Here is a 14,863-nt window from a genome sequence, read left to right on the forward strand (position 1 = left end):
TGAGAGAGAGCACATGAGAGGGGGGAGGGCCAGAGCGAGAAGCAGACTCCCCGCCGAGCAGGGAGCCGGATGCGGGACCCGATCCCGGGACTCCAGGATCATGACCTGAGCCGAAGGCAGTCGCTTAACCAACTGAGCCACCCGGGCGCCCCACTTTTCTTTATTCTTAATTTACTTTGATATTGTAGCATTTCTTTACTTTTTATGTGTACAGCAATACCGTAACAAGTGTTTTCTCTCATCACCAGATATTTTAAGGCTAGATACCAATTTTTCAAAGTATCTAATCCACAATACCGACAGCAATAGATACAGACCTATGAAAATAATTTTAATGGAAAGAATTCTTTTTGATAATGACTTTTTTAACAAAAATTATCTCTTCCTTAGGAATTGGTGTGCTTATGTACATACCAGATTATCTCCCACAGTGATTCTAGACAACCAAGTCACTTATATTCCAAGTGGGAGAGGGCCCTGTGGCTGGGCCGGTGGATCCTGTCCTCAGAGGTAGGTGACATTTTTTGAAAATAACCACTGCTTATACTGTATTTATGTATGTCTTGGAATATATAGAGAAAGTTAATCATCCCAGGTGCATATGTATGATAGGGGTAGAGTAAGGTCATCACAGTAAATTAGATACGTGATATGGGGTAAGTTAAAATGCAGATACCAATAATACATGCCTCATATGGGAGTTTTTAGAATATGTGAGATAATGCAGTAATATGCTTGGCCTAGAGACAGGTACTTTGTGAGTCTTTAATAAATGTTAACTTTTATGCTTATTTCCATTTTTACTATTACTCTTACCTTTATTCTATGACCTGATCAATAATCCTGTCCTTCAATGCTTATGAAATTCATACACAGTTTTAAAATTTTATTGATAATTTCTGCTTCATACTAGGTCAGAGAGAAGTCCATAACTTGGCAAGCCACCCTAATTGCAATTGTGCATGATCGAACAGCTAAATGGGGCCTTTCTTTATATGCCTATTTTAATGATTCATGTTATTTAATTTTCATTTATTCATGTTATTTAATTTTCATTTAAAAAAACCTATTTAGGACATTTAAAAATTGCTCAAATGAGGAGCTGAGTAATTGATAAATTCTCTGAATTCATATAGTCACAGGAGCTTATCTGAGGGTGTTTCAGAAATAAAAACTAAAATTATTATTCAGGCCATGATGGCTCATGTTATGCAAATTGTCATACAAATAACTTGGGCAATGAATCTGACACATTGGCAGTCTGGAACAGTGCACAGGAAGGATATGTAAAATCAAGGTGTTTCTTACTCCCTGGAGGAATAGCTGAGGTTCATGGTCCAGAGAGCTAAGCACATCTTAGGGATTTGGGAGAGCTGAGCTCAGTTCTGCTTTCAGCATTTACTCCCTTTGTGGCGATTTCCTTGTCGACATGAGATACAAAGAATGCATTGTTAGCTCTTCAGTAATGAAAATATTACCACAGTAACCCCATTATACTGTCCTCCTGAGTTCAAGGTGAGTTTTTCTTTCTCTCTCCCTCTCTCTCTTTAAACAAACCAGAAATATGTATTTTTATTCTCATCTCTTATCTTACTCTAGCTTTGAATGGGTCTCTCCATTCATGCATTATTTCAGTATATATGCAGTTTTTGTCACTTTCTCTTTTATTATGTTGGAGTCACATATAGCAGGGATCTAGTTTGCTAAAGCAGGGACATTGACTCTAGTAATAATGTAACTAACTGCTTGAGTTCATCCTCATAAACTCTACAGAGTCCTTTTCCAAACAGCCTTACTTTCTATTTAGCTTTAGCTACTGGGCTGGAGCTATTTGACAGAGTGACTTACTGAATATAATTTACTGAAATAAACACAGGTAAATGACTAACCTACTTTTAGAGATGGAAACAACTTATAGCTCATTTTAAAATTGAGGAATAACCTCACACATATTGAATTACCCTTCAAGTCACAGAAGAAACTAAAACCCAAGTCTCCTAAAGCCCAGTCGGTTCCAATACATTCCCTCCACATGATCAGGGTTTATCCAGGAAATTGACTACTGTTGTCCCCACATAGTTGTAGGGGACAAACTCTAGATAATAAAAGGGAGGCTAACCCACGCAGCATGGATTAAAATCCCACCTTGATCACTTTTAGGTTTGAGACTTTGAGCACGTTATTTCATCTCTCCATTCCTCAGGTTCCTCATCAGCATATCAGGATAATAATATTTTCCACATAGAACTAATAAGAAAATTAAACAAGGTAATATATACCCATTTCATAGGCCCACTTGATAAATATTAGCTAAATATTGAAGTCATAAGGGTAAGAATAACATGGCCAAATTGTATTTATGATTTACATTTACATATATAGGGCCTACAATTTAGTACCATTCACCACTTATATTGATTGCTATGCTAAAATGTTATAGTTTCTTCATTTCCCTTCCACGGTTTCTTCTCAGAAATATTTTCTCATGGGTCCCTCCCGGAAATAAGAAGGGAGGAAATAAGAGGGAAATACTCTCTTTCTCTCTCTCTCTCTTCCCCGTCTCTCTATCAGAGATAAATACCATATGAGAGGAATAATATTAAAAATTAAAATTTTTAAACTTGAGAAAGGAAAAAGTGCAGGTTAAAAATCATAGTGGTTGTCATAATTTCAGTTAGATCACTGATACACTGTTTAAGTTGTTTGACGTTGATTTGGGGGAAAACAGATCCTTTTAACTATAAGGATATAAGGAAGAATAAGAATTGAAATGAAAGAAATTGTCCTCATAAGCTATTTAAAAAATAGAATTAAAGTAAGTTTTAACATTTGTTTAGTAAAAAGTATTATCAAGGGAAAGCTACACTACGTTTAGAAAATGTAATGATAGGTATAAACTTAAAATACCAAATAGCATAACTCTTAAAGCTCTTTGTAATTTATTTAAAGAAATGTAAGTTTAACAATAATATTGATGAGGGGTTAAGCATCCGACTCTAGATTTCAGCTCAGGTCATGATCTCGGGGTTGTGAGATCGAGCCCCACATCAGCTCTGTGCAGAGCATGGAGCCTGCTTAAGATTTTCTCTCTCCCTCTCCCCCTTCCCCACCCCACCCCGCCCCGCTGTCTCATGTGCTGCTTCTCAAATAAATACGTAATAATAATAATAATAATATTGATGATGAAGATTATAATAATAATAACAGATAGCATTTACTGAATGCTTCTTATATTTTAGGTGTCATCTCCAAAACTTTAATTATCCCAACTGATAATTTAATGTGAGACAAATAATTGCTCTCCTCTCCAGATCTCAGAAGATATCAAATCCTGTCTACAGGATGCAACATAAAATCGTTACCGCATTGGAATGGAAGTGCTGTCCTGGATTCAGTGGAGCAAAATGTCAACTAAAAGGTATATTCTAATAGTAATTTTATAATAATTAGAAGCATAAAACTTCTGAAGAATAAGCAATTGATTCCAGTGAAGAAAAGAGTTGTATTCTCCCTTTTGAACCAAAGTTATTGAACATGTAGCCAAATCACTAAAACTGTTACCTCTCTAGAGCTTCCTAACTTAGTAGCTAGTTTAGCACCCTGAATCTCATAACGAGATGTCTTATATATTCCTATATTGTTATGTTAGTTTTAGAGGATTAGTAAGTTGAGATCTATCTCACTTTTTAACTATTTGCTTTGGAGGCATGCCTTATTAAAATATCAGAAATCCTAATTTTATATTTTAAATAATCATTAGAAGTGACCCTATATGAAAATAAAACTGCCTCCTAGTTTTTTCCAGTTCAATTATTTGAAATAATATTATGTATATGAATGAAATTCACTTTTAAAGAATATAGAAATGTGGCATGAATAATTGTGCTTTTCTTCTTAAATCCTAATAGAGCCATTTTATCAACTGTGATTTTAAGGATTTTCTGGTGGCAAGGCTAATCAAACACATGGTAACCTGCTGTGGCCTAACATCTGTGTGGCTATTATGTTGCTTTTGGCTTTAAACAGGTTTCCTTTGAAAAATAAGATATGGCATCAGCATACATATTTTAAATGAATGAATATTACAAGAAAAACCATTAGCAGTGGTGAGGAATTCAATCAGCAGCGTGAGAGACTGTGATTAAAAATTAATGTAAGTGTGGAGAAACCATTATGATTCACATTTAAAAAAATAAAGTTGTAATACAAAAGCGCTTGGAAACTTGCAGTTTCGTTAGGGATGTTATATATGGTTTTTCTAGCCCATTCAGTGAGAATCTGTAGGCAAATTCAACTGTAATGCTATTTGTTCTGGGTCTGGCCTGAATTTCAGAGATGTTATAAAAATTTAATACATTTTCTGGATATAGTATGAATATGTACTTCATTTACAATCAGGTAAAATAAACTTTATTTATTTATTATTTTATTTTATTTTATTTTGTTATGTTAATCACCATACATCACATCATTAGTTTTTGATGTAGTGTTCCATGATTCATTGTTTGCATAGAACACCCAGTGCTCCATGCAGAATGTGCCCTCTTTAATACCCATCACCAGGCTAACCCATCCCCCCTCCCTCCTCCCCTCTAGAACCCTCAGTTTGTTTCTCAAAGTCCATAACTTTTAAATAAAATATCATCTATGCAACAGTATTTAGAAACAAGGTAATTTAGCATATTCTAAAAATGTCCACATATGATCGTTTTTTCACATGATTCCTAATTTATGTGAGATGCACAGGTATATTCCCAGTGGTAAAACATATTTGTTTATAATCTGTATATAGCAGATGGTTAAAAGTTCTGAACAGTATTTAGAATTATATTTCTAAAGTCTTAGGTTAGTTTTTATATTTTTCTTCTTTCATGCATAAGATATTGGGAGTATTAATTCCATGAAGGCTATCTTAGGAGTATTAATTCCATCATTATTCTTAAAGATTCAAGCATTTGTTCACAGCATACCTTTCTAGAAATTTAGAATGTCATTACACACCCTGTTGCACCTATGGAACTGAATGTTGATAAATCTTTATGTCGAAAAATGTCTTGGGCTGAGGCTGATTAAGAACTACCGTTACTTCATACTTTGTCCTTTTATACCTACTAATTGATTATTAATCACTAAGGTGGACTATAAACATCAGTGAGGAAAAATCATAGAATTCCATCATTATAAATGTACACACAAGAAACAAGACTAGTTGACAGTTTTGAATATCTACTAAGTATTGCTATTCGCTTTTTTTTCAAAGCATCACATGAAATATTTAAATTGAATTCAAATAGTTTAGCTTTGATTATTTAGTGACATCTCATGTTCTATTTGGACGCAACCTGTGGATAATTTTAATACTAGATTTACAAATCATTATCTTGAATCCCATTAGCAAAAATGTCCCAGAACAGATCTGACTATGACCTTCTGTCACAGTACTATAATCAGAATTACTCATAATTCAGGCATCTGCTGATTAAGCTTTTGTGGAAAGGTCATCTTTCTATTGAAATCCCCGGTAGGAATAACTTTCTGATGGCAGCTATGCCCACTGTGTCATGTCATAGAATCAACTCGATATCACTGTGATTCCAAAAAAAAAAAAAAAAACCCTACTGTCACTCCCTACAATGTTCTCAGTGTCCTACTCTTCACTTTTATTGCAGTACATAAAAGCTGTTGAATTTTTTATTAGTGCAATTGATGCACTGGTAGTATCAAGAACTACCGTGTCGCTTTGTCCCTTGAATCAGTCTTCATTATTTCATCTATCCTAGGTTTGTTTTCCTTCCTGCCTTCCTTCCTTCCTTTCTTTTGTTCTTTATCTTTCCACATTTTCCCCTTCTGATTCCTCCTTCCTACATTCCAAGTCCCCCCCACCATCACACTTCATATATGTGCCAACAGTCTCGTTCTTATACGGAAGGGAAAATCGTCAGGTTTCCTTTGACAACACTCTTCGCGCTGTCTCATATGACAAGCAGCCCCAAATATGACAAGAATAATCAGCGTGGCTCATCCATTCTTTAAACTTCTTCAGAGCCCTCAAGGGTTTGGAATAACATGGTCATGTAGCTTCTGTGATAATTACTTCAGTGTTAGTCCTTCGCATTGGGAGATTATTTTATCCATAGAAAATTTGTAAAATACTGCACGAATTTTACAAATCCCTACTTCCCCAAAAGTTCCATCCCCACAAATAAAATGTCATAATACAAAAATAATTTTTTGTTGTTGTTTTGTTTTGTTTTACTTTTTATTATTATGTTAATCACCATACATTACATCATTAGTTTTTGATGTAGTGTTCCATGATTCATTGTTTGTGTATAACACCCAGTGCTCCATGCCGAATGTGCCCTCTTTAATACACTGCAGTAGGGTGATCTTTTTAAAAATACAGGGAAAATCCACAGAACAGGAATAAAATGGAACAGCTAGCAACTGTACTCTCTTATTTCTCCTCCTCCACTTCTCTGCCTTTTTCTCTTTTTCTTTCTCCCCCCAACCCCAAAGCTCCATCTCCAACCTGTTAGAAAGGGATATTGTGATTCAAAATCCATGAGGCAATTCATCCCGTTGTCTTACTCTACAATATGCTGTTTGTAATATTACTGAACCTCCATACTTGCTCATTTTGCTACAATTTAGATAATCAAAATTCTGGTAAAACGTTCTAGATTAGTATATTAAAAATATTAGTCATACTAGCTAGACGAAGCCAATTTTTTTTAAAAGTCTAAGTGAATAGAATTTTGTTGGATAAAAAAAGGAAGAAGCGTTAAGTCCAACAGCAAAGTAATAGTTTTGACGTATTTTACATGTGGTATACCTTTTTGAGGATCAAAGAGTTTATCTTCAGAAAGGGACCTAATTTTATGATGTGGCGTCCAAGACATTTTTTTGGAATGTCAGCAACAATATACTTTTCAAACCAATTTTACAAAATTTGCAATAATGTGCTTTTCCAGTAGATGTCTCTAAAATGTTCTTAAGTAGAACAAGGAAACTGGCTTGCTCTAATGACACAAAAGACAGGAATTTAAGTTCAAATAATGTTCAATTAGAGAGGAGGAAAGAAAAACTTCTTTGTAAATCTGTTAAAAAAATTCCAGTCAGCTTTAGTCAGATCTTCTCTATAGGAAAATTATGTTTTATGAAATGTATCACAGATATTATGAATGCTGAAAATACAATCATCCAGTTACTGAAATAAACTGACCCCTACCATACGTTATGAATATATAAAAATATTTCATTTCACAAATGCTATGAAATAATTCAGTAAATTTCATAAGCTATTGTAACTAGCACTTTAAATATGGGACAGCTCCAGTAAAATTATTTTAAAATATGACTTCAATTAATATAAATATTTAAAACAGAAAAAAGTCCCTGTATTTCTTATATATCTGCATATCTAATTCATTCCAGTGGCATTTAATGCTTTCTCCATTTAAGAAAGAACATTACCATCTATAAGCATCTTGCTCAATTATGATACATTTAGTCAAAAATCACCATATATCTTAGGTCTTTGTTGCACCAAATTGCTTTCTTTGGTTTGACTACCAAATCTCAGTAAATCTTTATATTGTACTGACCAACACCAAATAAGCATTCACTTATCCTGGTATCGCAGGATCAGCAGGAAACTGGTCTTGTCACACAGGAAGGTTTTTGGTTCTAAGAGCAAGAGCAAGCTTCCTCATTACTGAGTTGCCATTAATGACTTCCTCTATATGCCTCAAAGATCTGGAAGAAAAAAAAAACACTCATAGGTAACACCTGTCTACTAAAAGGAGGAGGAGGAGGAGAAAGGAAAGAGAAGAGGAAGGAAGGAAGGAAGGAACAAGCACCTAATAACCAAGTTGTTGCTCTTGACACTTGCTGACCTTGCTTCTCTAAGTCCTTGATCCACCAAGGTTAGAGTTTCCATGCAGGGAAAAAAGAGGAATTGTATTGAGGGAAAAGAAAAAGAAAAAAGAATCTGACGTTTGAAATATATTGCATTTTTTAAAAAAATCTGAAGCACATAAAGATCTTTAAAAGTTATTTGACTTAATCTCTTCAACAATGGTGTTGGGAAAATTGGAGAGCCACATGCAGAGGAATGAAACTGGACCATTTCCTTACACCACACACAAAAATAGACTCAAAATGGATAAAAGACCTAAATGTGAGACAGGAATCCATCAAAATCCTTGAGAACACAGGCAGCAACCTCCTCGACCTCAGCCGCAGCAACTTCTCCCTAGAAACATCGCCAAAGACAAGGGAAGCAAGGGCAAAAATAAACTATTGGGACTTCATCAGGATAAAAACTTTTGCACAGCAAAGGAAACAGTCAACAAAATCAAAGACAACCAACAGAATGGGAGAAGATATTTGCAAATGATATATCAGATAAAGGGTTGGTATCCAAAATCTATAAAGAATTTATCAAACTCAACACCCAAAGGACAAATAATCCAATCAAGAAATGGGCAGAAGACATGAATGACATTTCTGCAAGGAAAACATCCAAATGGCCAACAGACACATGAAAAAGTGCTCAACATCGCTCGGCATCAGGGAAATCCAAATCAAAACCTCAATGAGATACCACCTCACACACGTCAGAATGGCTATAATTAACAAGTCAGGAAACGACAGATGTTGGCGGGGATGTGGAGAAAGGGGAACCCTCCTACACTGTTGGTGGGAATGCAAGCTGGTGCAGCCACTCTGGAAAACAGTATGGAGGTTCCTCAAACAGTGGAAAATAGAGCTCCCATACGACCCAGCAATTGCACTACTAGATATTTACCCCAAAGATTCAAATGTAGTGATCCGAAGGGGTATGTGCACCCCAATGTTTATAGCAGCAATGTCCACAATAGCCAAGCTATGGAAAGAGCCAAGATGTCCACCGACAGAAGAATGGATAAAGAAGATGTGGTATATATATACAATGGAATATTATGCAGCCATCAAAAATTGAAATCTTGCCATTTGCAACAGTGTAGATGGAACTAGAGGATATTATGCTAAGCTAAATAAGTCAATCAGAGAAAGACAATTATCATATGATCTCACTCATATGTGGAATTTGATAAACAAGGCAGAGGATCATAGAGGAAGGGAGGGAAAAATGAAACCAGATGAAACCAGAGAGGGAGACAAACCATAAGAGACTCTTAATCTCAGGAAACAAACTGAGGGTTGCTAGATTGGAGCGGGGTGGGAGGGATGGATGGCTGGTGATGGACATTGGGGAGGGTATGTACTATGGTGAGCGCTGTGAATTGTGTAAGACTGATGAATCACAGACCTGTACCCCTGTAACAAATAATACATTATATGTTAATAAAAAAAAGTTATTTGACTTAAATAAATGTCCTTCTGTCCCAGCACCTATGTCTCAGAAAGAGACATAGACAAGAAAAAGAGACTGAGAAATCCGCTCTATAGAACAAAGCAAAGGTCTGTGCTGAAGTGCAAGATAAGATAAGATTGCCTGGGAAACCTAGAATTTGTAGCAGTTCCTGTGGTAGAGAATACCTTTGGGAAGACAGAAAGATTGCTAAATGAAAAAATAAAAGATCATTGATCATTCAGGAACTTTATCACAAGAGAGTAACTGACTCCACTGTCAGAGATCTTATCAGCACTTCTCCATCGGCTAAATCCCATGCAATAAACTGGAATGAATGCAAGTATTGAACTCCAGTCAACAAACACAGCTAGGAAAAGATAACATAAACGATTGAATTTGTTAAATGGGCATTTCAGGTTTTTAACAGCCTTGGCAGGGACCCAATCCGATGAATTCCAGAGAAAAGAGATTCATATGACAATTGGATCTCAAGGATCTTTGTTCGATGTTTAATAGCTGTTTCTTTCACGTAAGAGTAGGAGTACAATTTCCTCATCTAGTTCCTCTTAAAACAATTAATTTTAAAAATAATTACAGCTAAGAGCAAATGGCAAGTTTTACATGTGTATGCACACACACACAATCACATTAGTTTTTGTCACTTAATATTTAAAGTATTTTTCCCATTACATTTTCTTTCAAATCAGTCTTCTTGAACTTCACAAAAATATGGAGAAATTTCATTTTTCTTATTTCACATATATTATGTTTTCATAAAACGAGGAGTGAATTACTGAAGATTAGTATGCAAGAAAACTAGACTTTCACTTGCTACTTCTATGTATTATTCTTTGTCTCTTTCAATAGCTTTCTTTTTTTCTTCGAGTTTCCTTTATTTGCTTTCTCTTCCATCTGTCACTGATTCTAAACGGTTTTTTTTTTTGTCTTTTTAGTTTTTAAGTCTAATCTGCTGACTTTCTCTAGTATGTTGCTTTCTATTCCCTTGTTTGCAATGCAATAAATAGCATTTTTCCAGATTGCAAGAATGATATTTATCTGAAATACTTATGACCCTAAGGGCAATAGAAAATCAGACTTGAATGCTCTTCATTTACCTCCTTTTTGCCCCTTGACCTTTTGTCCAGATTTGTTTTTACTTCTTGCACATTTAGGATATTGCCTGGACCACATGGCACAGAGAGAACTGTGACTTAATGAAGTCACTAACAATAAGTCTGGAAGACTTAAAATACCCTCTACCTCCTCGTGTGTATGTGCGTGTGTGCATGCACGCACACGCACATGTGTGTGTATGGGTGTGTGTGATGTTCTGATTTGTCAGCCCTTATCAAATGAGAAAGGATACTAAGTGAAGTAATGTTATAATCTCTACATTAAATATGCAACATGTAATACTTATGAAGAGTGAGATGAAGAGACTTGATTTCATTAGAATATAATAAAACAATTTAAGACAATGCTTTACTATTTCTAATTAAGCTTAGGCAAAGTATTTTGAACCCCTGGAAATAAACCTTGTATAAAGGCTGTTGTGAGTTTTACTGTGGTTACTCCACTCCGGGATCATGAGCACAATCTGTCTCTTGATTATGAGAATGGGGTAAGAAGGAGCAGGGGTCATATTCAAGCATATATAACAACTAATTTAATAACATCAATTAATATGTAAATCAATATAAAAATCAAAGGTTAACAATGTATTACTTTTAAGTTAATGCATATATTTTCTGTGTTTAACTATATTTCATAAATATAAATATTGTGATTACTTAAATAATTGAATATTTAATGGTTATATTTAATAATTTAATTGAATACTTGTAAGTATATATTTATAAATAAAAATATATTATAAAACATATTAAGTAATAGAAACCATAACACAAACCATTCATCTTATTATTCTAGTAATTTCTAAATAATTACTAATTTCTAAAACTTTTTGGCATGGCTTTTTTTTTTTTGAAATGGTTGATTACAGCTAAATGATGTCTCTGTCACACAGATGATTTAATGTAGGTTACTGTCTCAACTTCCTTTAAAGAATTCTCCATCAGATATAGAGTCAATGGGTGATACCAAGACTCAGCAAATTGATCATTTCTATTAACATAAATGATAGTGCCATCCTGCTGAATTATCTATTAGTCTTTACTGAATTAACAATGACAGCATTCAAATTTTTTCCAGCCCTTAAGCACTATGTGCATTTTTAAATATTCAATATATTTATTACTAGCTAAATCATGAAAATTGTAGGAATGTCCTATTTAATTAATTCATAGAGTTTTGCAAACGTCATTTGGCCAAATTTGTGGCACCATAAATCAAGGAATGTAAACATTTATTATATTTTTAGTTTTGTCATATAAATATTATTTTCATATAATTAAAAAATTGATGTTTTCTCATATAATTGATTGCTTAATTTTTGTTTCATATGAAATATACACATTCTTCATATCTGAAATGCCTTTCAGTTTTCAAATTATCTCCAGTTTAACAACTATTTTCTCCCCTATAGAGTTAAAAATGAATTGACATCTCTATTAGAATGTCATTTCTGGGGGTGCCTTGGTGGCTCAGTTGGCTAAGCATCTGACTCTTGATTTCAGCTCAGGTCATGATCTTGGGGTTGTGAGATCGAGACCCGAACCTGCTCAGCATGGAGTCTGCCTGAGATTCTCTCTCCCTCTCTCCCTCTGCTCCTCCCCCACCCCCACTTGTGCTCTCCCTCTCAAATAAATAAATGAATAAATAAAATCTTAAAAAAAAAGTCGTTTCTGAAAAGCAATTCTCCACTTTTTTAAAACAAGGTTTGTTTGCCAAATGCTAAACATAAAACATTAGTAACGATACACCTATATAGGAATTATATTAGGTAAGTCTTATAATATTTACTTTTCTAAAAATGATCTATTATTTAAATTATATAATGTTAAAATTCTAATTTTATTTCCTAAACATTTTCCTTTCTTTATTGATTTTTTTATTAACACTATTGGATGAAGTATTTGTGGATTTTTATTATTATTTCAAAAATTTTGCTTTACTTGGACATTTTTATTTCAAAAATTTATTTCATGAGACTAATTTCATAAAGTTCTTTAATATTTTCCTCTTTTTTTTTTTAAAGATTTTATTTATTTATTCATGAGAGACAGAGGGAGAGAGAGAGAGAGAGAGAGAAGCAGAGGGAGAAGCAGGCTCCCAAAGAGCAGGGAGCCCGATGCGGGACTCGATCCCAGGACCCTGGGATCATGACCTGAGCTGAAGGCAGACGCTTAACCATCTGAGCCACCCAGGCGCCCCAATTTAATATTTTCCTCTTGATTGAAAATGAGCTTTAACAGAAAATGATTGTCTTCATGAAAAACAAATCTAGTAATTTTAATTTTAAATGACAAAAGCTTAGAATATTATTTGAGTCAGACACTTATATAACATGTAAAAATCCACTAATTTTTATTGAAAATAAAATCAAATTGATTTTCATTCCAGAAACATACATTGTTTTACATTTAATTGATTTTGTTATCAATTTGATGTTTTCAAATCAAAAGATGTTCCAGAATGATTTTTTTTTTTTAGAGAGAGAGGTGAGGAAGGGGCAGAGGGAGAAGGAGAGAGAGAATCTTAAGCAGGCTCCAAGTTCAGGGCAAAGCTAGACGCAGGGCTCCATCTCACGACCCTGCGATCTTGACCTGAACTAAAATCAAGAGTCGGGTGCTTACCTGACTGAGCCACCTAGGTATCTCTATTATTGACAAAATTTCTATGGTTTTTCTCTTTTCAAAAAAATCACAATCATAAGAAAGTGCTTCTAAAATTTAAACTTTTGTCTCTTTTCCAGTGTTTTTAATAATTATAAATTCTTTAATAGTGTTTATCATATTCCTCCTCCTTATAAAGGCCCACTTCTCTATAGAATGATAGGAGACTCAAGGTTGTCACTTATTAGAGTTTAAATAGATCATGTCTTTAACATATGTTCTCATTATCAACAGGCAAGTGTGGTTGTTTAAAAGTCTATGAAGATCAATTTCTGCATTAAAATTTTAATATGAAAATATCTGGAATTTTCTGCCTTGTAACAATGAAACATTAGATTTTTTTGCAATTTTTTCTAAATCAGTACTTTTTTTTTAAGATTTTATTTATTTCTTTGACAGAGAGAGAGACAGGAGAGAGGGAACACAACCAGGGGGAGTGGGAGAAGGGAGAAGCAGGCTTCCCGCTGAGCAGGGAGCCCGATGAGGGGCTCAATCCCAGGACCACAGAATCATGACCTGAGCCGAAGGCAGAGGCTTACCGACTGAGCCACGCAGGCGCCCCAAATCAGTACCTCTTAACCAAGGTCATACATCAAAAATCACTTGTAGAGTTTAAAATTATATGTATATAATATAAAATATATATAATAAAATATATAAATACATACACACACACGCGTGCGCGCTCAATTCCCAGAACAGATCTTCTGAATCAGAATCTCCAGGTGGTATAATGGAAAGAATAATGACACTTTTAGTGTTTCAGAATTTACAGGTGCTTTTGTTTTCCATCCATGGTGAAAATATCACTATTCTAAAGAGGTAGTAAAAAAAAAAATAATGTGTTACAAGTTAATAACAGATAGAAAAGGAAATTGGAATTGTCACTTGTTTGTATGGCACAAAACGGTACCTTTCTTTTTACTATAATCGTGCATTGCTTCCTAACAAAGTACCCTCTGCCTACTGTGTTATGGAAATGCTTTTAAATGCACCAGCTCTTTTTGTTTTCCTATGATTTTTTGGTTTTGTTTTCCTGTGATTTGATCAAAAAGGTAAGCAGTAAGAAAATGTAAAGATCATTTGTTCATCCTGTTGAAGCCACATGTCCCTTTTGCTATAAATACTTGCACATATCCTGAACCCTCTTCCACTGCTAAGAGAAATAGGGAAGGCAGTGAGGTAGGCAGTTGCTAAGGAAGATTTATTTTGATGCTTTACTCCAGTGGTTCTCAAACTTCAGTGTGCATTGGAAACATCAGCAGAGCTTGTTAAAACACAAATTACTGCCCCACTCCAGACTTTTTTAAATAAGCAGGTCTGGGGCGCCTGGGTGGCTCAGTTGGTTAAGCGACTGCCTTCGGCTCAGTTCATGATCCTGGAGTCCACGGATCGAGTCCCACATCGGGCTCCCTGCTCAGCAGGGAGTCTGCTTCTCCCTCTGACCCTCTTCCCTCTCATGCTATTTCTCATTCTCTCTCTCTCTCTCTCTCAAATAAATAAATAAATAAATAAATAAATAAATAAATAAGCAGGTCTGGGATGGGGTCTAGAAGTTGTATTTTCAAAAGTTTGCAGGTGGAAAAAAAAAAGACTACTACACATAAAAGAAAGTTTCCAGGTGATGCTAATACTGCTGATCTAGGAACCCTGGTTTGAGAACCATCACTTCACTTTCTAGTTACTCTCTTAGATTTTAGCTGCTAGA

General features: G+C 34.7%; 1 protein-coding gene across 1 annotated transcript in view; it reads left to right on the forward strand.

The window, feature by feature from the left end:
- MMRN1 (multimerin 1) overlaps nt 1-14,863 on the forward strand; it is a 61,553-nt gene that overhangs the window by 21,658 nt on the left and 25,032 nt on the right. The window contains exons 2-3 of the mRNA XM_027600733.2: nt 391-510; nt 3,312-3,418. Of these exons, the coding sequence (XP_027456534.1) occupies nt 391-510; nt 3,312-3,418 (227 nt within the window). The remainder of the gene's footprint in view (nt 1-390; nt 511-3,311; nt 3,419-14,863) is intronic.

The sequence above is a fragment of the Zalophus californianus genome, chromosome 2 (genome assembly GCF_009762305.2).
Source record: "Zalophus californianus isolate mZalCal1 chromosome 2, mZalCal1.pri.v2, whole genome shotgun sequence".
In the NCBI taxonomy this organism is placed as follows: domain Eukaryota; kingdom Metazoa; phylum Chordata; class Mammalia; order Carnivora; family Otariidae; genus Zalophus; species Zalophus californianus.